Source organism: Marmota marmota, unplaced genomic scaffold (assembly GCF_001458135.2).
Source record: "Marmota marmota marmota unplaced genomic scaffold, marMar, whole genome shotgun sequence".
In the NCBI taxonomy this organism is placed as follows: domain Eukaryota; kingdom Metazoa; phylum Chordata; class Mammalia; order Rodentia; family Sciuridae; genus Marmota; species Marmota marmota.
This window is the reverse complement of record NW_025999905.1, coordinates 12,090,562-12,113,717: the sequence shown is the minus strand read 5'-3', so window position 1 is coordinate 12,113,717 and position 23,156 is coordinate 12,090,562. Positions and strand designations below refer to the sequence as shown.

The 23,156-nt window shown below is 33.8% G+C and overlaps 1 protein-coding gene across 2 annotated transcripts in view; it reads left to right on the top strand.

Annotated features, from left to right (window-relative positions):
* The window catches only part of Macc1 (MET transcriptional regulator MACC1), a 98,690-nt gene that overhangs the window by 22,247 nt on the left and 53,287 nt on the right, over positions 1 to 23,156 (top strand). For both annotated transcript variants that reach the window (XM_048799690.1, XM_015498164.2), the window contains exon 2: positions 21,820 to 21,942. In XM_048799690.1, the coding sequence (XP_048655647.1) occupies positions 21,828 to 21,942 (115 nt within the window). In that variant the 5' untranslated portion in view covers positions 21,820 to 21,827. The remainder of the gene's footprint in view (positions 1 to 21,819; positions 21,943 to 23,156) is intronic.

Below are 23,156 nucleotides of genomic sequence, written 5' to 3'. Positions count from 1 at the left end.
TAAAAAATGACTTGTTCTGTGAAAAATGTTCAAAAACACTGGAAGAGTCTCTCAGAGATGTTTACAGGTTCTTTCAGGAACATCACGACTCATTTCTACTCACGGCTCATTAGGTAGAGCTACCTCAGGCCTCCCTGACTACAAGAGTGGCCAGAAAGAATAATCCCACAGGTTTCCAGAAAGGCTGAGGTGTGCAAGGCAGTAATGATTATCACAAAGGTAGCAGGAATGCATCTCTTGACCACAGAGATTGGAGTGTAGAAGGATACAAATAAGAGAGTCTCATGTACTTTCCAGGATACCTTTTTGTTTTGTTTTTGGTACTGGAGATATAACCCAAGGGCACTTAACACTGAGTCCATCAGTTCTTTTTATATTTTTATTTACAGACGGGTCTTGCTGAGTTGCTGAGGCTGGCTTTGAATCTTCGATCTTCCCACCTCAGCCTTCTGAGTCCCTGGGGATGAGTGCACCACTGCCCCAGGCTCCTGGAGAGCTTTCTGTTATGAACTAATGCTATGTATCCCCAAAGTTTATATATGGACACCTTAATCCCAATGTGATGGGATTAGGAGTTGAGGTCTTCCGGATTAGGTCATGAATGAGGGTGGAGCCCTCATGGGTTGGATTAGTGCCTTTATAAGAGGAGGTCAGAAGTAGCTGGCTCTCTTTCTACAACATGAGGACATAAGAAGACAACTATTTGTAAGGCAGAAAAGGACCCTCACAAAGAAACTGATCTGGCTGGCATCTTGATCTTAGTTAGCCTTCATACCTGCAGAACTGTGAGAAAAAAATGTTTGTTGTTTAAGCTACCCATTGAATTTATTTATAGTATTCACCATATAATTTATAGTATATACAAGTATATGTTTATAGTATCCTGCAATTATTAAGGCTGATTAAGTCTGTGTTTGTGTGTGTGTGTGGGTATGTGTGTGTGTGTGTGTGTGTGTGTGTACTCCAGCAGTCTTTCCTACTTTGGTCTAGAACTAATAGATGATGGAATTTAAATATTAATCAGTTATGATTTTGAGAACTTTCAAACTGTGTTTGACAATTTTTTTAAGAAGGCCATTTATGTTAACTATGTATATGCCATAATGGCAATAGATTTGGAAACTACTTAGAAAACCTTCACAAACTTCCATTGATTTGCTGCAAATGACTTTTGATCTGTTAATGTAGTTTATTCTTTTTTAGTTTTCAAGAGGAAAATTAAAGAATATTTTATAATTTACTCATATTGTTTACATTGTAGGATACTTATACCAATTTACTTTAGATATTAAAATTATGTGGAGATGACTCTTTTTGTGTATATTTTTAAAATTTTAATTATTTTAATATATAATAAAAGAATCATTGTAAGTTCATTCTTCCTTTTTTCAAACACAAAAATCCAAGTGTCTCATACTATCCCTTTGACATATAAAGCTTCCACATAGTATTTTAATAACACTCCCAGTGGATTTAAATATAGGCTGAGCTTCCATTTTCAGTATGTTTGACTCTTACTTACCTATTTTATTGTTTTACCCACTCCTTTCAATATGATGCTACACTTTTTATGATGTTCCATCTGACCCCAGTGTAAATTCACACAATCTGACTATTATTTTGTTATTAAGACAATAATTTCTTTCTCACTACTTAGTAAAATTTAGTAAACACTTCATATTTTCGGGCCAGTTTTCCCATGAAAATCTCCTGAACCATTTAGAATGCTGTTGGTGGCAAATGCCTCTTCTTACTTATATTGAAAAACTCAGAAAATATCTCAAGTTAATAGGTCCCTTTCACTTTATAAGGATCAAAGACATTTTCAGGTTATGAGAGGTTATGGAAAGACCACGTGAAGAAGTAAGGAAGCAACACAACCTGAGAGGCCAACATGCTAAGTCTTCCCTGAACTGGAACAATTCCATTATGGGTTGTACAGTGGCTCTGCTGCTTGGTGTTAATTCAGTAGTAGGCTCCTCAGAGGAGCTTCACAAAGCTTTGTACATGAGAGTCCAAGGGCATTCTCCATTTGTGATTCTGTTTAGTCATTGAAAGCATGGCCTTAGGAGCAAGATTCTTGGGATCTGGCTGGTACTTGCTTTCCTTCCTAGAAATATGATGTTGGGTAAGTTCATTAATCTTTGTGAATGTGTTTCCCCAACTACAGAACATAGGCAATAATATCACCTGTCCCAAGTATTGCTGTGAGCGTTAGAGGCAATGACAGATGCAAAGTACCAAGGACACTGCTTGGCACAGAGTATGTCCAGAAATTGCTAGTTATTATTAGTTACTGCAGACTTAAGCTAACCTACTTGGTGTCTTCTCTATCTCTTGTTTTTATTATCTTTGATTTCTATTATTCATTTTATTAATAATTTTTAAGTGTTAAAGTTATTTTTAAAATTTTGTTCTCCATTTTCCTTTTATAATAAAGCAGAACAAATTATTTTTATAGATTGAAATATGTGCAAAGGAATGTTTCTTTTTCCTTTTGTAGACTTTTTAAGTTTCATCACATTTTTAGCTAGACCATCTAACCCCATCTTAAGAAAGTTCTTTATTTTTTATTCCTTTTTTTTTGTGATTACATGCTGTGTTCATTCATTTCATTCGGCTTATGTCACTCTAATTGAGTTTACTTGGATACTGTTTCAAAACCAGAAGATGTATTTTTGAAAAATAAATTTTGTAATATGCCTATAAAATTCTTAAAGTTTATAATGGATAATTTAGATGGAATATTAGTTGAATTTAAATGAGTGATTTCTTTAAGTTCTTATAGCATATAAGAACATATGTTATAAGTGTAGTCCTCTGTACAAATAGCCATTTCTTGTTAATTCCAATTCAGTTTTCCTGCCTCTTATGAAGGTTGACACTATCCTTTACAATCTTGGCAGGAGGTTGAAGAGTAATGTGTGTTCTACACGTCAGACAACTGGGAGAAAGTCTTTATGAGTTACCATGGAAGGGCCTCTCACCTGCTAGTTTCAAAGTTCAAGATGAAGATTTTTCTGGTCCTAAGCCTTGGTGCAGTAATGTTTAAATTGTACTTCCTTATTATAAAACTGATTATAATTTTTCTTTGAAGAAGAAATAATATTAAATATTGGTCATTAAAGATAATTTCTCCAATTTTCTTTGGAAACCATTAACTTGAAATACTGTCTTTCATAAACAAAGTCATTTAAAAATTGCTCCAGGGGAAACATGATGTTATTATTTTCAAATATTTAATCAATCCTGCTGGAAAATATACTCCTTATAGAGAAAAAACTCTACTTAATTAAGACAGTGTTGCTTCAACAGTGAAAATATTTTACCATAAATCACAGACATCTTGTATGTCTCCAACATCTCTAATGTACAAGGAGCTGAATCATATTTTTCCTTTTCTACAGCTCATTCTTATGAGCAAAAACTCAAGAAAGAGCATGAGCATAATTATACAGACATAGATGCAAGAAGTTTGGCAGACTGGGTTAGAAGCTAACAAAAGTTCTTTTCTGTTTGCTTCTATTTTTTCTTTTTTAGCAAAGTAGGTAGCAAGGGCTTTATCCAAGAGGGAGAAAGAATAGAACTTGTAAGTTACATGGTAGTGGAAGAGACAAGAAAATTGTCTCAGAGAGTGAAGGGTGGTTAGGTGGAAGGACATAGGATTTGATATATTCTTCACAGAGTGTAGCTGAGTGTTATGCCAAGCTGGTGTCAGCATTAGACAGCAAGTTGAATACTATCAAATTTGGAGTTTTTCAAATTTGAAAAACTCATACCAGTATGATAGAGCAAAAGCAGGCTTAGGAGTTGAGAACCAATTATTACAATGTTGAACAGTAAACTCTGAGCAGATAAGGAGCTAAGAGATGACATGAGATGGTGGCAAATAGTGCTAAAAGTATTGAAAGCCCTTGACTTGAATAATTGGTGGCATAGGGATATGACAGAGAGGCAGGAAGCAGAGTGGGGTAGGAATGGAGGATAAAATATAAATTGTGGACACTTTTACTCCAGATGAATTTTAAAATGATTTAGTTGTATTTGATTCTTCTTTCTACAAAATGAATCATCACAAACTTAGCAACAATCTCTTAGTTCACTGTTGTGCGGGAAGCAAGGCACAATAAGACTGGGTCCTCTGTTAAATGGAACATAGGGCCAAAATTAAGGTGTCAATCTGGCCAAATTCATCTTTGAGAGTTCTGGTGGAAAACATTCTTCCAAGTTCATTCTTGTTACTGGTAAAAATTAGTTCTTGCAATTGTAAGATGGAAGTCCTTGTTCCCTTCCCAGTGACAGCCAGGGGCCACCTTGGGCTCCTGGAGGTTGCTTGCATCCTTCACTACAAGCCCCCCCCCACCCCAATTCTGAGGCCATGTGCAGGAAATTCCACTATTTAAGGGTCCACTTGACAGAGCTGAGTACATCCATAGGAATTCCACTTTTTTCACATGATATATAACATAATCATGGGTGAGACATCTTATAATTCAACCCACAAAGGAAGGGGTTAGAGGTTATTGAAAGTCACCAGGCATTATCTTAGAACTCAGCCTGCCACATTAGCCAAATCCAATTGAGTTTCTTCCTCTTATGCTTGATTTGGAAGAATTTACATCTTCACCAAGTCCATGCTTCATACAGTTTAATTGAGTTTGTTTTGTATAAGATTTGCATCATTAGTTTTCATAGCTATTCTATTGTATTGGTATTTTTATTCCGTTAATGAGATTATTCCCCTTTACATTACCTAATTGATTGATCACTGGTCTTTACGTATTTACCTTATATTTGGCTACCTAGACTTCTCTGTACTTTCAGTAGTCTGTTAGTTATTCTTCTGGATTTGTTAGCACTATCATCATAATTCCCTGAGATATTTTTTCTCTTTTGAAATGTTTATATTTTCATTTTTTTTCCTTTTCATTGCCTTAGTTATTAACTCTTTGTAGTGTTGGAGAATAACAGTAATATGGAAACTCAACATACTGTGCATTTTAGACTCAGTATATCTAAAATTTTAGCATTAATTGTGATATATGAGGAAGATTTCTGGTAAATACTTTTTATTAGGTAAAATATTTTCATCTATTCCTAGATTGTTGGCATATTTTAGCAAAATATTTTTCATAATGCTATGATGATCATGATTTTCATTTATTAAATGAGGGTCATGATTGAATTAACATATTATCAAATATTTAAATAGGCATTTATTCCTAAGAGCCCAATTTGTTAACATATATTATTCATCTAATATATTTGTATATTTCATTTGTTAATGTTCTGTGTATAATGCTATACCTCATATTCATTGGGACTTTATTATAATTTTTGCTGTCATTATTATTTTTTTCTGTGCTTAAGAAAATTCCACTATTAAGCCAGGCACAGTGGCACATGCCTGTAATCCCAGTGGCTGGGGAGGCTGAGACAGGAGGATTGCAAGTTCAAAGCCACTCCTTAGCAAAAGTGAGGTGCTAAGCAACTTAGTGAGACCCTGTCTCTAAATAAAATACAAAATAGGGCTGGGGTTTGGCTCAGGGGTCAAGTGGCCCCAAGTTCAATCCCCACTACCCCCATCAAAAAAAAGAGAATATTCCATTATTATTTATGATTTGAAATAGTTATAAGGATTTTATTGTTATAAATTTTTGTAGAATCTGATATAAAACTTCATTAGCTAGATACATTTTTAAAACATAATCTTAGCATTTCCATTTATTTCATGTTTATTTGTTCATTGAAATTTTATTTCTTGAGCTCATGTTGAACATGCACACATACTTAGAAAATTATTTTAGCCTAGCCTTCCAAATTTATTAAAATATAACTTGTAATTTTTCAAAATGATTTCTTAGTCTTTGAACCTCTAGTTATATTTTTCCCCTTGATTTTTAATTTTTTTATTCTAGAAATATTTCTAAATCTGTGCTAATTATTTTGGCTTTTAAATAAATCGTCTTTTGGCATTTCTGACATATATATATATATATATATATATATATATATACACACACACACATACATACATACACACACACACATATACATATTTGTCTTCTTTCTAAAAGTTATTTATACTTTCATTGGATTGGGGTGTTTTTTAAGCTTATTCAATATAAAGGTCAATTGCTTTATTTTTAATATTTTTTGTCTTCATATGCATATTGAAGCTCATAAATTTTTGATGTATACTTTCTATCTCTATCTGGACTGGATTGATATTTTTATTCTTTCCTAAATAAGATTGAAGTTTTACTTTTTAATTAAAAAATTTAACAGACTCCTGATCAAGATGATTGATTTCAGGCTTTGGCACTTTCCTTTCTTCTCCAAAACTACTAATACACAGTTTATATTAAAATGGTAAACTAAAACATCTCTGGACCCCAAAGCAAAGTTGACAGTAGATGGACAAGATTTGGAGGAGAAGTACAGAGTGATAAGTTAGTTGAAGCCACAGACCTACTGTACTTTGTATATGAAAGCAGAAGACTGGCAGCAAAATCTAGGTGTTAGTATGTTAAGTCTAACATGATCTGTGAGACAGAAGACCAAAATCATTTGCTGATTAAACCATTGGCTGATGTGAGTCACTGACTCCAAAATTATGGAAGCATTTTGAAAAGAAAAAACTTGTTGAATGCCCCCTGAGGCTTTGAATGTTAACAGTATGCAGCCTAGGAAATTGAGAATTTTCTGAAAGAACCTCCAACTAGGAACTGAAAGAACTGTTCACCAGACCCTTTACATGGCTGACCAGAAGCAGCAGCATTGGTAGTGGAACATAGAACTTGAGGAGAGAGACCAAATAGACAAAACACTTGCCCATTAACATAACTCTGGAAGCCAAAATCCTAAAACACAGGAAGAAACAGAATTCTAAGTAAGACGGTTAACATAGCCATAATGATTAAATAAATTTAATCAAACAAATTGATTTTATGAAATAATCAAAAAAATCATGTCAAATTTTAAGTGATGGAATATTTTTTTTCTGTAAGACAACAAGACACTATGAAAAGGATAAATGGATATAAAACAAAAAGCATCAATCAGAAAATTTTGAAAAATATAGTTAGACTAATGAAAACCTAAAATATGGGAAAAGAAAGACTCAATGAACTAGAAATTAACACTGATGAATCCATTCATTAAGGACAGAGCACAAAGAAAAAAAGGACATAAGAAATTAAGTAAATTAGGACAAGGAGGATTAGAATATTAATTCCACCAGAGTTTCAGAGAAAATATTTGAAGTCATAATGGAGTATTTTTCATTATAAAAGAAGAATATGGGGCTGGGGATGTGGCTCAAGTGGTAGTGTGCTCGCCTGGCATGCGTGTAGCCCGGGTTCAATCCTCAGCACCACATACAAACAAAGATGTTGTGTCCACCAAAAACTAAATAAATATTTTAAAAAATTCTCTCTCTCTCTCTCTCTCTCTCTCTCTCTCTCTAAAAATAAATAAATAAATAAAATAAAATAAAATAAATAAATTAAAAAAAAGAATATGGTTCTCAGATACAGTGAGCATTCTAAGTACTAACCTGGAGGAAAAGGTAAATCTACACAGGTATACTCCATGGTGAAACTAAAAATAGCAAGGATATAGACAAGTTCTTGAAACTTTTGTGGGAAAATTAAAATGACTTACAAAGGAATGTCAGTTAGATTTTGAATGATTTCTCAGTAGCATTAACAGATTCCAGAATTTATTTCAAATGTTGAAGCTTTACAACTATGAATCTAATGAATTTAAGACAAAAACATAGAACACAATAACATTGGTGAGTGTAGAATTTTAAAAATGTGACCATAATTTTAATCAGTTATAACTTTGTGTGTGTGTGTGTGTTTGTGTGTGTGTGTGTGTGTGTGTGTGTGTGTGTGTGTGAGAGAGAGAGAGAGAGAGAGAGAGAGAGAGAGAGAGAGAGAAATAAAACTAAGGTACCCAATTGTATCTAAATTGGNGAGAGAGAGAGAGAGAGAGAGAGAAATAAAACTAACATTTTGGGCAACAATAATAAATTTTTCGATGAGAAGAGATTGTTATGCTCATTTTTGGTTTTAGAGTAGTAAGAAATATCAAATAAATTTAGATTGTCATGAATATTTGTTACTAGGCAGGTAAATTGAGGACTTTAAGTTTATGACAGCTGGGTGCAGTGGCGCAGCCTGTAATCCCAGCTGCTCCGGAGGCTGAGAAAGAAGGATAGTGAGTTCAAAGGCAGCCTCAGCAATTTATCAAGATGTGGTTCAGTGGTTGAGTGCCCCTGAGTTCAATCCCTTGTATCCCCACCCAAAAATAAATAAACAAACAAATAAATAAAAATATCATCACAAAAAAGAATAAAAATATGATGTTTAGAAACCTAAGAAAAGGAACAGAAGGGAATATTGAAAATTTCCTAATTCAAGAAAAGGAAGAAATGAATTAAAGCAATAAACACAAACTGAAGTGCTAGAAATAAATAAAATTCATTTGTTTTAAAAATAATTTTGAAAAGATAGAACTAAGTTATTTAAGAACAGAGACTTTTAATCAGTGTGAATTTTTGTGTATAGATTTGGAAATTGAGAGTTTCCAATTTTACAATCAAGATACAAAACTATTTCATCGTTATACAACTATCCCTAGTGCATGCACGCCATCTCCTTATTCCTTGACAACCTCTAGTCCTGTTTCACTCTCTATGATTTTATTATTTAGAGTATGTCATATAAAAGAAGTGATATGGTATGCGACTAAATGGATTGGCATGGCTCACAGAGCATAATGACTGAGCTATATACAAGTTACTGAAGGGACCAATAGTTTATCCCTTTGTATTGCTGAGTAATATTCCATGGTATGGCTATGCCATGGTTTATTTCATCATTTATTCATTGAGAGACATTTTAACTCTTCAAATTTTAGGCTATTAAAAACAAATCAGCTATGAACAATTGTGTAAAGACTTTTATATGAATGCATGTTTTAATTTTTCTGGAATAAATGACCAGGAGTATCATCAATAGGCCATACCATATATTATGTTCATTTCTTAAAGGAAATTGAATAATGCTAATCTTTTGAGCTGAGTATTATATTAGCCCCATTTTGAAAGTATGAAATGAGAAGTATGGTGATTAAGCAGCCTTGGATTTGAAGACATTTATATTTAAAATGGAACTTGGCACTGAAATCATCAAATATGAGATTTGGGAAATTCATTAAGCCTGCTATGTGTGAATTTATGTCTTATGTGGATTTTTCTAACTTTTCTTTTTTTATAATTTTACATTTTCATCTCTGTTGAAGTAAAATTGTAGGATTTTTTTAATATTTAAGGCCTACAACATGATGTTTTTTAACGTGTAAACATTGTAAAAATAAATTAAATCATAATTTAAAATAAAATGGTAGTACTCTCCAGATATTTATAAACTAAAAAATATACTCTGTTAATATATTTTAAAGTAAACATTTAGTGTACTTCATAATTTTCTCTCCAGTTTACAAATCACCAGATATTTAATATCTAATTTGATTTCCACACCTGCCCTGAGTGAAGACCACAGAGCATAGAGGTCCAAGAGGTAATTACCCAAGGACATCAGGCAAGTCAGTAGGAGAGCCTGATTCTAACACTGACCTCTTGCTTTCATGTTATCTCTTTGCTGCAGTTTACAATGGAAATTTCTATCTGCATTTCAGCTGAATCTTTGTAATATTCCAAACAGTTCTAAGGGAATTGATATAAGATATCTTCAACTTCACTATTAACAAACTTATTAGCATTAGATTTTCTCACTGGGGCCACGAATTATGTTAAAATGCTATTTCTTTGTCCAAAACAAGGGCAAGAAGGAGAAATAAAGGAAAAACCTAATTTCAAGATTTAAAGTAATGACAGAGTACTAAGATGAGAAACTGCAATGCTATCTAAAATTTTTCTCAAGTGTTTACTGATAGAACTATTAAAAATCTAATATATGAATATAAATATACATGTATCATTTTTGAAAACATATACTATATATGAAGTTATATGAAAATGGTGATGTTATAATACATTTAAAAATGTAGCAGCTTATTTTATTTGTTAGATGCAGCTATCTTTGAAAATACTTCAATATAGATGTATTTTGTATCACATTGCATGAAATTTCTTTTGAAATCTGTTTTTGCCTGCTATATTTTAAAATTGATGGCCCACTGAAAAAAATACAAAGACCAAACTTGATTGAAACATAACGATTTTGTATACATTCACAGAAACTTATTTTGTACCAGTGATGACAGATTTCTTTTTAGTGACCATTGGAATAATGGGTAATTTGAAAAATAACACCCTAGATGCTACATCATATATCAAAATAAAATCTAACTGAATTAAAAGTTTAAAAAAAGAAATGTTAAAGCCATAAGGAACTAGAACTTCATAAAAGTTAGTGCTTGTTTGATTGCAGATCTTTCTAACCAAAAACACATAAAAGGAGGGCAAGTTAGAAAAATTTCAACGTAAAAAAATCAGAATACTGTGATTGGGAAAAGGGGAGGAAGAGAAGGAGAGGGGGCATGGGGGCAGGAAAGATGGTGGAATGAGATGGACATCATTACCCTAGGTACATATATGACAGCGCATATTGTGTGACACTACATGGTGTACAACCAGAGAAATGAAGAGTTGTACTGCAATTGTGTACAATGAATCAAAATGCATTCTGCTGTCATATATACCTTATTAGAATAAATGAGTAATTTTTTTATAAATCAGAATATATGCTATAAAATACAATAAATTAAAAGAACTGACAAAATATTAGAAGATTGTTTTGGTGATATGTGATATATAAGACACAAAATATTATCTTTAGTGTTAGAATTTTTCTTAATTTCTTTAAGAGAAAATTATGAAAATGGAGATAAGGCATTTTGTGTGTATATATATATATATATATATAAACATATATATAAAAACATATATATATAAAAAATATATAATTTCTTTTGCAAAATGCCTTATCTCCATTTTCATAATTTTCTCTTAAAGAAATTAAGAAAAATTCTAACACTAAAGATAATATTTTGTGTCTTATATATCACATATCACCAAAACAATCTTCTAATATTTTGTCAGTTCTTTTAATTTATTGTATTTTATAGCATATATTCTGATTTATAAAAAAATTACTCATTTATTCTAATAAGGTATATATGACAGCAGAATGCATTTTGATTCATTGTACACAATTGCAGTACAACTCTTCATTTCTCTGGTTGTACACCATGTAGTGTCACACAATATNGCTCCATGTAGTATTGTTCCATCAGAGGTTCTTTATCCTTCTGAGAATATGTGCCTAATTGATTTAAGTTGCTTTGATGGTATATATATATATATATATATATATATATCTTTATTTTATTTTTTAATGTGGTGCTGAGGATCGAACCCAGTGCCTCACACATGGTAGGCAAGCACTCTGCCTCTGAGCCAGAATCCCAGCCCTCTGCTGATTCTTTTCAGGAATATATTTCATTTGCTGTTTCTATTGGAATTTAACAGTTAAAAGGAGGATAACAAAATGTGATTAACTTAATTATTTTATTGGATTATAATTACATTGAGCCTTAAAATCAGTCATTCCTGTACAGAGTGTGTGTGGATGTGTGTGTGTGTTTGTGTGTACAGAAACACAGTGGATATATACAAAATGTTTGTCAGAGAGTATTTTTCTTTGGGTCAAGTAGATTGGGATTCCTTAATTAATTTCTTACACTAACAGTGGGGAAAGTGTTGTCTGAAAATGTTAAAATTTTACTGCAAAAGGACTGATAAAATCAGAAAACACTATAATTAATTAGAAAACACTATAGCAATTTTTCAATTATCCTCTCCAGAGAGATGGAAGGGTTCTTGTCAGATTGAATAATCAATTAAGATTAAATGGCAATTAATCTTGTATAGAGTTTATTCTGTCTTTTCCAATATTTTTTAAAGGATCTTTGTCAGTGATGTCTCATCACTCTGGCTGAAAGTCATCAGAATTGGCACAGATAGGAAAAAAATAAAGAAAATAGACAATAATTACATTTTAAGCAGCACGTGGTAGTCATTGGGGACTTACAGTATTTAATCTTTTTAAAACTTTATTGAGATTTAATTTATATACTATTATGACAACTTTTTGTTGTCATAATATTATTATGACATAATATTATTATTATAATATTAGTAAATGTTATTATCCTCCTTTTATTAATTAGAAAAGTGATGCTCAGATCAATAAATTCATTTCTAAGTGTTGCTTAGAAACAACTTACATCTGTTTAATTTCTTTTTTTTTTTTTTTTGTCTTTTTTGGAACTGGGGGTCGAACCCAGGGCTTTGCGAATGCAAGGCAGACGCTTTGCCACTGAGCTACATCCCAGCCCATCTGTTTAATTTCAAAGACTACATTCCTTCTACTTCACAACCATGACTCTATTTTCAGGAATCTAGGCTTTCTTTTTCTTTTTTTTAAAGAGAGAGAGAGGGAATTTTTTTAATATTTATTTTTCAGTTTTCGGTGGACACAACATTTTTATTTTATTTTATTTTTTATGTGGTGCTGAGAATCGAAACCAGCGCCCCGCGCATGCCAGGGGAGCACGTTACCGCTTGAGCCACATCCCCAGCCCCAGGCTCTCTTTTTGACAGGAGTCATGGCAATGGATAGTAAACTTTTCTGTAAGGAGTGAAGAATAGGACATAGGTTCCCAGGGCAGGTCTGACTGGAAGTTATTTTTAATCCTTAGGGAGTTAGGTTGGGGTCTCAAACCAGCTGATCATGAGAAGCCTCTGGAGTGGGCCTAGTACGCAAGGTTGTTTCTAAACATTACATCTGAATAATTCAGAGGGAAGGACAAAAGGAAGGGAAAGGGAATCACCTTGTCAGGCAGCTTTTATATAGTATTTCCTTTGATCCCTAAGTGCAGCATGAATGTGGATTATATGTTAATAATAATACTTTATTTTATGATTTTTACAGATGATAAACAGAATCCCATAAAAGTTTAGGAAATTTTCCAAGTTTGTATCCCAAGATCTGAAACAGGAGAATTCTCATTTCAAAGCCTTTGTTCATTACCAAAATGTATTTATGTATAAGAAAAGAAAAAAGGTGGTAGGCATTGTGGCTCACACTTGTAATCCAAGTGGTTTCGAAGGCTGAGACAAGAGGATCACAAGTTCAAAGCCAGCATTAGCAATTTAGCAAGGCCCTATGCCACTTAGCGAGACCCTGTTTCAAAATAGAATATAAAAAGGGCTGACCCTGTATCAAAATAGAATATAAAAAGGGCTGGGGTGTAGTTCAGTGGTTAGGTGCCCCTGGGTTCAGTCTCTGGTACAAGAAAAAAAAAGAGGAAAAAAAAATAGAGTCAAGAACAACCAGTAAGAGCTCATGATTTCCTGTTCAGAGTTCTTTGAAACAGTAGAATGAAGCATATAAGAAAACAGATACAGAATTAGGCTCAGTTCCTTGGAAATTGAGGGCCCTACAGTTCCAGCTCCATTAGTCACACTGTAAATCTGCCTTGGATCTGCTCCTTCCCAGAACCAGTTGTTGACCTTTGTACCTTTTGTAAACTAGAACCAGAAAACTTATCTTGCATTGAGGGGTGCAGAGGAAAAGTAGTTAAAATCAACAACTATTATTACACAACAAATGTCACATCTGACAACTCATGTAAGAATTAAACTTGTTCAATTATCAGGAACAGTTTTTGCAGCTAATTTATCTCCAAGAATTTGCTAGGAACACATATTGCTTAAAATTGACTTTGAGAGACATATCACTGGGAATATTTTATGGCAACAGAGAGGGTTTGATAACAAACTCATTAAATGTTCTCTATAAACAAAGTACTAAAACCCTCGCTCTATGGTCAACAAAAATTGCTGCCCATATCACAGCATAATAGACTGAGTTAGAATGGTCCTCTGCTTGGGCCTGCATTTTGACTACTTGTTCTAAATGTTCACAAGAGAATGTGACTCACATCTTTAATTTTAGTTGATTGTTTGGGTCTTCAAGAGAAAGAGCTGTTTTGGATTTTTAGAGTTAGAATGTCCAAGTCAGTGAAAACAAATTCAGTTGAGAGGAAGTTAGTGTTTCACTAAGTTGAGGTGGTCTTTCCTGTGCTTTAGGAACTCATCTGAAATGTTTTCCTATATTAGGATAGAGAGGTGAATGGCTGCTTAGCTGGACACCACTGCTCCCCATCTGTCCTGACAGAATTGCTTCTGGGGTGAGATAACATCAACACACATCAAGACAGAATTCCATGAATGGGATTTCCCACTGAACATACTGTAAAAAGACACAGGGACACGGCTGCGATGTTATTCCCAGTAGTCCTAGGCTTCTCTCCACTCCTTTTTCCTGGTAATGCTGTGCTTCTGCTAAGTGGTTTAACATGTGGTAACTGAAAAGCTTGCAACTAATCATGTTTTCCTAACTATGGTCACTGTTAGAAGGTAGAGAGCCAAATTTGTGGTTCATCACTAGTAAGTGTACTGGAACTTACAGCATGTTTGTGCAATTATTTTTATTTTGATCTTCCTACCAACTTCCTGAAAATGTCACTTCAATTTTTTTTTCACTTACTTGTTTTGTTTTGAGCTTTTAACTGAAGAATAAAATGCACTTGTTTCAACTCATGTATTTTGAGTATTTGCAGGTATTCTCAGATCCTTTTTAAATCAAGGAAAAGTGTGTGAATGTATATGTATGTGCACACGCATGTAATATGAACATACTGAAGAGAACTCAAATAATAAAAACAAATATCTATTGTTTTAATCATTTATATGCTTAGGTTAATATTAAAATACTGCTGATTTACAGTGGATATTTATCAGAAATCTATGTTATGATTTGGATGGGAGGTTTGGAGCTCATGTGTGAGACAATGCAAGAAGGTTTGGAGGAGAAACTATTGGATTATAGCCTTAACCTAATCAGTGAATTAATCCCTGATGGGATTAACTGAGTGGTAACTGGAAGTAGGTGGGTGTGGCTGGAAGAAGCCATTCATTGGGGGCGTGGCTATGGGTATATATTTTTATCTGGCGATAGGAAACCTCTCTCTCTGCTTTCTGATGGTCATGTGAGCTGCTTCCCTCCCCCACACTCTTCTGCCATGGTGATCAGCCTCACCTCCAGCCGGAAGGAATGGAGCCAGCTTTCTGTGGACTAAGACCTCTGAAACCGTGAGCCCTCAAATAAACTTTTCTTCCCCTACATTTGTTCTGGTTGGGTCCTTTAGTCACAGCAGTGAAAAAGCTGACTAAAAACCTCTATAATGCTCTTTAAAAGTTTTAAAATATATTTTGGAACTAAGGATATAACCTAGGGGTGCTTTACCACTGAGCCACATCCCCAGACCTTTTTAGTTTTTATTTTGAGATTAGAGTCTCACTAAGTTGCTGAAGCTGGCCTCAAGCTTGCAATCCTCCTGTCTCAGCCTCCCAAGTTGCTGGAGTTATAGGCTTATGCCACCAGGCCCATCATTACAATGCTCTTTTAAATATTTCTGTGTTCATGGACTGCCTTCTGAACTTTTGAAAGATGCCTTATCCATTTTCCAATGTTGATTATGGAGCTCTGCCCTGTGACTTGGAAGGCAAGATGCTAAACACATGCAGTAAGGTCAAAGCAAGTAGGACTGACATTGCCAGTGGACTTCACATCCCAAGAACCCTTGCTTGGTATGAGGTGTGATTGCTGGGAAGCACAGAGCTGGAGACCACTATAGTTTACTTTCACTGGATGCTAGGATTAAACCTTTTATCATTTTTGCTTTCAAGTCTTAAAATCTAAGTTGTTATTACTTTTGCCATAACATAGCAAAAGTGTTAAAGAATCTCATTTTATAGAGTTCATGTAAATGGGGGAAGCCATTCTCATATGCTTCTTCTTTCTTATGAATTTTAGAATCAGGCAATGGCAGTTGATTTCCTAAACCTGCTAGTGATGAACTTAAACCTTAGGCAAATCAATTAGCCTCTCGGCAACTTGGTTTTATCATCTGTAAAACATTCTTTCACTTAAAATAATGCCTTTCTCCCTTCTTCATGGCCACCTGTAATTTCAGCCATTCTCTGGGTGTGAAGTGTTAGGGTTGTCAACCCTGTGAACCAGGATAGCTACATAATTTTCAGGGCTTGGTGCTCACTGAAAATATGAGACCCCTTGTCACTTCCTCTGGAAGAGAGAGTCTATCCCTTCTGCAGGGAACATGGTAGAGTTCTTTAGGATTCAGTGTCCTTAAGTTGAAACATTGACTTTCTTTTAGAATAGCTTTATATTCTTGGGCATACAAAATCCCTAATTTATATTTCTTTAAAATGGGAATAATGATATAATTGTTGCAAGTAATAAATGTGATTATCTATACATGGTATTAAGAGTAGGGAAGCTCTCAAAAATTAATAGCTCTTATGATGATGATGATGATGATGATGATTACTTGGTACTGGGGATTGAAGCCAGAATCACTTTAAAACTGAGCTATATCCCCAGTTCTTCTTTTCTTTTTATTTTCAGATGACAGGATCTCACTAAGTTGCTGATACTATCTTTGAACTTGAGATCCTCCTGCCTTAGTCTCCCAAGTTGCTGAGATTTCAGGCATGTGCCACTGTACCTGGCTGTTTTTTTTTTTAAATAATTATTAGTTTTTAAATTTTTAGATTTTTTTTTTTGTGTGTGTGTGTCTGTTCAGAGTCTTGTACACTTTTTCTTCCAGGATGAAGTTTCTGGGGATGTTACATCAGTAAGCTAGATATACAGCAATTCCTGACTTATCATTTCTCTGTTCTTGATTTGTGCTCATTAATGTCACACTACACTGCACAATGATTGTAATTTTCCTGAACTTTAGTTCTGCTAATGATGGAAGGTTAATAAAATATAAAGAAGTGATAGGCATCTTGACATGGTAACATTAATAAGATGGTGTATTGATAAAGTGTTTTGAGCTCTGGGTTAGAGCCATCATAGAAATTATTGTGAATTATTAATACTGCCTAACGCATCATCCCTGCTGCCCTACCTGGATAATTGTCTAAAGTCATTTTATTATTTCTTGGGGAAAAGTGAGTGCTGAAATTTGCCCTGCCAGACTGTCTGGTCTTTGAAATATTTGGTCAGAATGATTAGAGTAACAAATATTCAAACTACTTAATAACTGGTGTTAGAGTATATGTATCATCAATCATATGGTGTCACTAGCTCATTATAAGGTGCCCTGGGGTAATCCAGTAAGGACACACACCATGGTAATGTCCAACAGATTATACCAGGTGAATATTATTGCTGATTTTGATTCCTTTTTGGACCATTCAGTCTTTCTTTAGTCAGTTGCTTTTACATGTTAATGTAGCATTTGGGTAGGTTTGGTTTTGAGGGGTGAAGGAGAAGTCTATTGATCCAACAATGGCTCTTCTGACATTTTAGACTCTGCTGTCACCTACAAAAGTTGTAGCCAATATGGTCATGACTTCATAACACATAGATCAAGAGTTAAATGCAGCTCAGATCCTATGAAGAGTTTAAAAAAAAAAAAAGTATGGTCCATGGCAATCAGAGAGGTCTGAGGTACTCAAAGACAAATTGAAAAGTACCATGAACTTGCCTATGGCTAGCAATAACAATTTTCACTGTATAAAGACTACTACAAACACATTAAAGAAGACATGTTAAAGAAATGATTCTTTTAAAAGATAGTTTCCCTTTATTCTTTCCAAATACCATATCCTTTCCCACCCACTTCCCCCTTCAAAAATACCTTCTCAGAACATTTATTAAGTTGTATATTTGGTGAATTTCCTCAGTTGCTTAAGGCATAGTTCTAATACTAAAATAAATGATGGGCAAAACTTTGTTCATTAGCTTTTTGAGGAAAAAAAGAATGCATCATACAATACCAGAATAAGTCAAAGGCACATCTAAAAGAAAGTGTCCTGGATTAAATGGACAGCAGGCTTCTCTTTTCCCATTTACTCATTCCAAAAAAGACTGACTCATGCTTCTATAGACAATACTCCCTGTATTCACATGAAAAAAATATCCAGATTTAGCATCTAGTACTATGGGTTGTGTGTGTGTGTGTGTGTGTGTGTGTGTGTTCCCGCGCATGTGCGCGTGCGCCTGTGTAAAGAAAGATCAGGAGCTGGAGGATTTGTTGGGGGACAGTGGAAATAGGGAAAATAGTTAGCCAGTGGGGGAAAAAAAATCCCAAAATGTTTTCAGAACATGGTTCTCAACATGTGCCCCTGAGATCCATAGCATTAGCATCAGTTGACAACCTTATTAGAAATGCAGATTTTTAGATACGTCCTCAAACTTTCTGGATAGGAAACCCTGGGTGGTTCCAGCTGCTGTGTTTGATTAAATCCATCAGGTGCTTCTGGTACAAGTTTAGAAGAACAGCTCTGGAGGACAGTTAAGATCTGCTTGGGTGACTGAAGGAAAAGGCAGCTCCACAAGGAATTACAGCCAATGACTACTTTGGGCCTTTGCTTCTGAAATGTAATCATGACTCAGGATCACATCTGTACATCTGTGTCAGGCACCCGTCCTGGCTTTCCTGTGGTTGAGGACTTCTAACTTTTCTTCCTGGGTTATGACTATTTTTTTTTTTTTTACATCAACAGTTATCTGCTTCAAAGGAATACTGGGTCTAAATTGTTCATTTTTGCTCTTCACAAGAAATGAAAGAGTTGGTTTTCTATTTAAAATGTACTTTATCTATTTAAAAATACTTTTCTATTTAAACTTTTTTTCCCTTTCATCTTAATTTGAGTTGCTAAATTTTGCTGAAGGATTTGAGCTCAGTTTTCCTGCTTAAAGTCTTGACTACCTATGGTAGTGCTAAATACTCAAAATTTTGAACATTGTATCTGGTGAAAACCAGCCACAGAATTTTTAAAGAGCTGCCAGGAAACTTGAGGTCTCATTGCAATTTGCATATTGTATAATTCAATTTTTCACTCAAGCTTTTGATGTAGTTTTCCCTAGCAGGAAAAAAAAATATTACTGTACCATTTGTTTGCTTGTTTGTTTTTAAGCATGCCTAACCTTACAAGATAATTTTTTTTGTTGTTTATTCATCATGTTTGCAAAACATGTTCTTCCCCTTCCTTACCCTTTCTTTTTCTCCTCTTCTTCTCCCTTCTTCTCCTTTCTTTCATTTTGAAAAATATATTATTTTTTCATATACCAAAAAATATTTTACATTTTAAAAAAATCAAATAGACTTGTTTAATATGAAAGTCAAGAATTTGAAAGAAGAATGACCAAAAAAAAAAAAAGGGGGGGGGTGAGTTTAAGGAAGAACTTAGCACAGAAGGGAGGAAAGGAGTGTTCCTCATCCTTGGAAATGTGAAATGGCAGGTGGGGTGCTCTTGGAATGTACCATTGGGAACCTGGGTCTGGGTTAGGCCTATGGCCTGGGTGTGGTAGCTATAATGTAAATAAGTCAAGTAATTTTTTTCTGGGTCATTCACTTGTCATTTGACCTGGTGGCTTAGTTATGCTGAGTAGCTGAGACTTGTTTTTCCACCTGAAAATCAGATGCTAAATATGTAGTTCTGCATGTTGTCACAGGACTAAGGGAAACCATACATGTGATGAAGGTGGAGTCTCAGCAAATGAGCATCCTGTATCTAGCATGTATTTGTACATTGAGTTGTGATTCATCTGTTGAATAGTACTCCGTTGTATTAAAATACCATGATTTAGGCTGGATGTGATGGTAAACACCTATAATCCCAGTGACTATGAAGGCTGAAGCAGGAGGATTGCAGGTTTGAGGCCAACCTCAACAACTTACTCAGGACCTAAGCAACTTAGCAAGACTGTATCTCAAAATAAAAAAGTGAAATGGCTGGGGGGCTGGGGTTGTGGCTCAGTGGGATGTGGTTCAGTGGTTAAGCATCCTCAATCAATCCCTGGTATAAAAAAAAAAGAAGAAGAAAAAGAAGAAGAAAAAACAGTTTCCTGGTAACATAATATAATGAACATTCAACTGTAATATCTCTTTTTATGCACATATACAAAATTTGACTAGAGTAAATAACTGGAATTAGAATTACTGGGTACTAGTTTGCAAACATCTTTTCTAGGTAATATCAGATTATAGTCCAAGTACCTGTTAGTACTTCTTCTAGGAGAGCATAGGATTTCTCTTTGCTTTGCAGTTTTGTTGATAATTGTTGTTGCCAGACTTCAAACGTTTTGTAAATTTGATAGGTGTTAATTTTGTTTCATGTGGTTTTATTTTGCTTTATCTAATTACCAATTAGATAGGACATATTTCATTTGTTTTCTTTTTTGAGAAATGCTTGTTTAGATCTTTTTAAAGGAATTTCTTTAGTGTTGTTTTAATTTTAATTTTTGTGAGTCTTTGTTATTTTAGAATACAAATAAGTGATTCTTTATCAGTCATGTGCTTTGGAAGTCAATTCTCCTAGTTTTGGGCTTGTGTTTTTACTTTTTGTAAATAATATCCTTTTTTTATTAGTTGTTTAAAACATTACAAAGTTCTTGACATATCATATTTCATACATTTGATTCAAGCGGATTATGAACTCCCATTTTTACCCTATGTACATATTGTAGATTCACATCGGTTACACATCCACTTTTTTACCTACTGCCATACTAGTGTATGTTGTATTCTGCTGCCTTTCCCATCCTCTACTATCCCCCCTCCCCTTCCCTCTCCTCCCCTCTCCGTAAACAATATCTTTTGACTGAACAAGATTTCTTATTTTTTCATTTTGTGATTGCCTTTGCGTGTGTGCGTGTTATGTGTTTGTGCTTAATAAATACTTTTCAGGAGGCATTCTCTACTTTGCCAATTCTAAAGTGTTTTTTTTTTTTCTTCACATTTTGAAATCTAAAACTCTTGGAAATGATTTGTGTGTGTGAGTAAGTGTGTGTGTGTGTGTGTGTGTGTGTGAAATGAGGTTGTGATTGATGCAATTTCTTTTCAGCATGTACAACCAACTATATCATCACCATTTAATTAGAAATCCATCACTTCCACATCGCTTTGCATGGCCTCTGCCAGATAACAAGCTTTCTTATGAGTGCAGGTCTGCTTTTGGAATCTTTATTCTGTGCCCTGAGTCGACTTCTGTTCTCTCTCCACGTTGTCTTACAGAATAGTTAAAATTAATTCTGATATCTGATAGATAACACACATTATTTCCAAAGCTTAAGAGTTTATAGATGCAGCAATGTTTCAGAACAAGATACTTTAAAATAACATGCTGTATACAACAAATATACACGATCTTGATTTGTTAATTTAAAAATAAAATTTAAAAAATAAAAAAAGATCTTACACATGTGTACACAAATAATGTGATTTTTCTGGTAATTGGATTGAATATAGAGAAGAATTTGGGAGAGGATTTTCAGGTTTGTATATTTAGTCTTCCAACCATTATATTAAGATGGTCTATTTATTGAAATTTCAACTTACAATTCTTTTTTTGTTGTTCTTAGGGTTTCCATTAGTCATTTTTTTTATGGGCTCGGTAATGTATTTCCAGGTTTCCTTGTTGGTATAGTACATAATCTGAGCATTTTTCAACAGCATGATAATACATATCTAGTCCATTATCCTACCAGAAGTAAGTCTTCTACTTTAAAGTATTTTTTAAATGCAGTTGTCTACTTAAATATCTATCACCATTTTAAATTTGTTTCTTCTGCCAATGTGTACATGGATGCTTACAAAAAACACATATCTATTTACTTTTAGGTGGGAAAATGGTAATCTGTGAAATAGCCCATTTTTGGTCAGGAGGAACTGCACAAAGTAGAGCTGAAGGAAATTTGATTGACATGGAAGGAGAAAACCTCTCAAAAAATTGCAATATTACAGGTACAGAAATGTATGACTATTGTAATTTTTCCGTGTAAGTAAATCAGATCCATCATCAATAGCTACTGAATGTGTACTTCTAAAATTCACCAATAAGTCCTGAAGTTCTACCTCCTGCTACAGGAGATTAAAAGAATGATAAAATCCTCTTGTTATCACAGAATTGCTCTAGTATTATTGAAGACATGCAAAAATGTACATCTTATAATCAGATTATAATAAATTTTATAAAAATGCAAAAGCATTAAAAAATGAGTAGTATATGTAACAAATAGAATGAATCTGGGATAAAAGAGATCTTTGGAAGATGAAGGGATTTAAGAAAACTTCCTGGGACAGAAAACAATGGAATTGAACCTAGAGAAAAAAAATGAATTTTAAGAATTAGGAGTCATTGGATTGAAAATCAGTGTAGAAATAGAAGAAAAACTACTTTTATTTTCTAATTTTTAATATGTAACACTTTAATGTATAACCATTCTACAAATAGTAAACCAAAAAGTTAAGAAGTTTACTTGAATTCTTTTCTTTCTTTCTTTTTTCCTATAGAAACTTGGATGATTTGATTGCCCATTTTGGCTTTCATTTTCTCCAAAGTATCACCAGTTTCACAAAGTCCCCAGATTCTTTACTAATATTTTCTTAGAAATGGCTAAGTATGATTCACTCTAAACCTTAAAAAAAAATGTCTCCAACATTGTGGGATATATAGAAATTCTTTATGAAAATGAATATTTTCATGTGTTATAATTCTCAAAACACTCAGTTTCTAAAGCAATAATATGTCATTGTAAGTTCACAAAAGTTCAACAAATTCCTTCAAGCACTATCCAACAATGGTCTATTTTTTCAATGTTCCTTCTTTCTTCCTCTCTCTTACACAGAAATTCAATGTTATTAAAATTTATCAATACAACATTCTCAGAAAATAATCTAAGAATTTTTTGCTGCCTGTCTAATACAGTGGCTTGTTTTATAAAATTAGACCTACTGTGTAGGGTCTAATAATATCTAATCTAGATAATTGAATTCAGTTTGTTCATTTTGGGAAGATGAAACATAAAATAGTAAGGCAGAAGTGAATACCAGTGTAAGTCATTTTCAAGGAAATGTGTTAAATGTATTACTGTCTGAAGTGTTTGATATTTGTTTAGTTTATGTACAATGATTTCTTTAGATAAAATAACTCTACCTTTACTCAAAATAATTTGGCA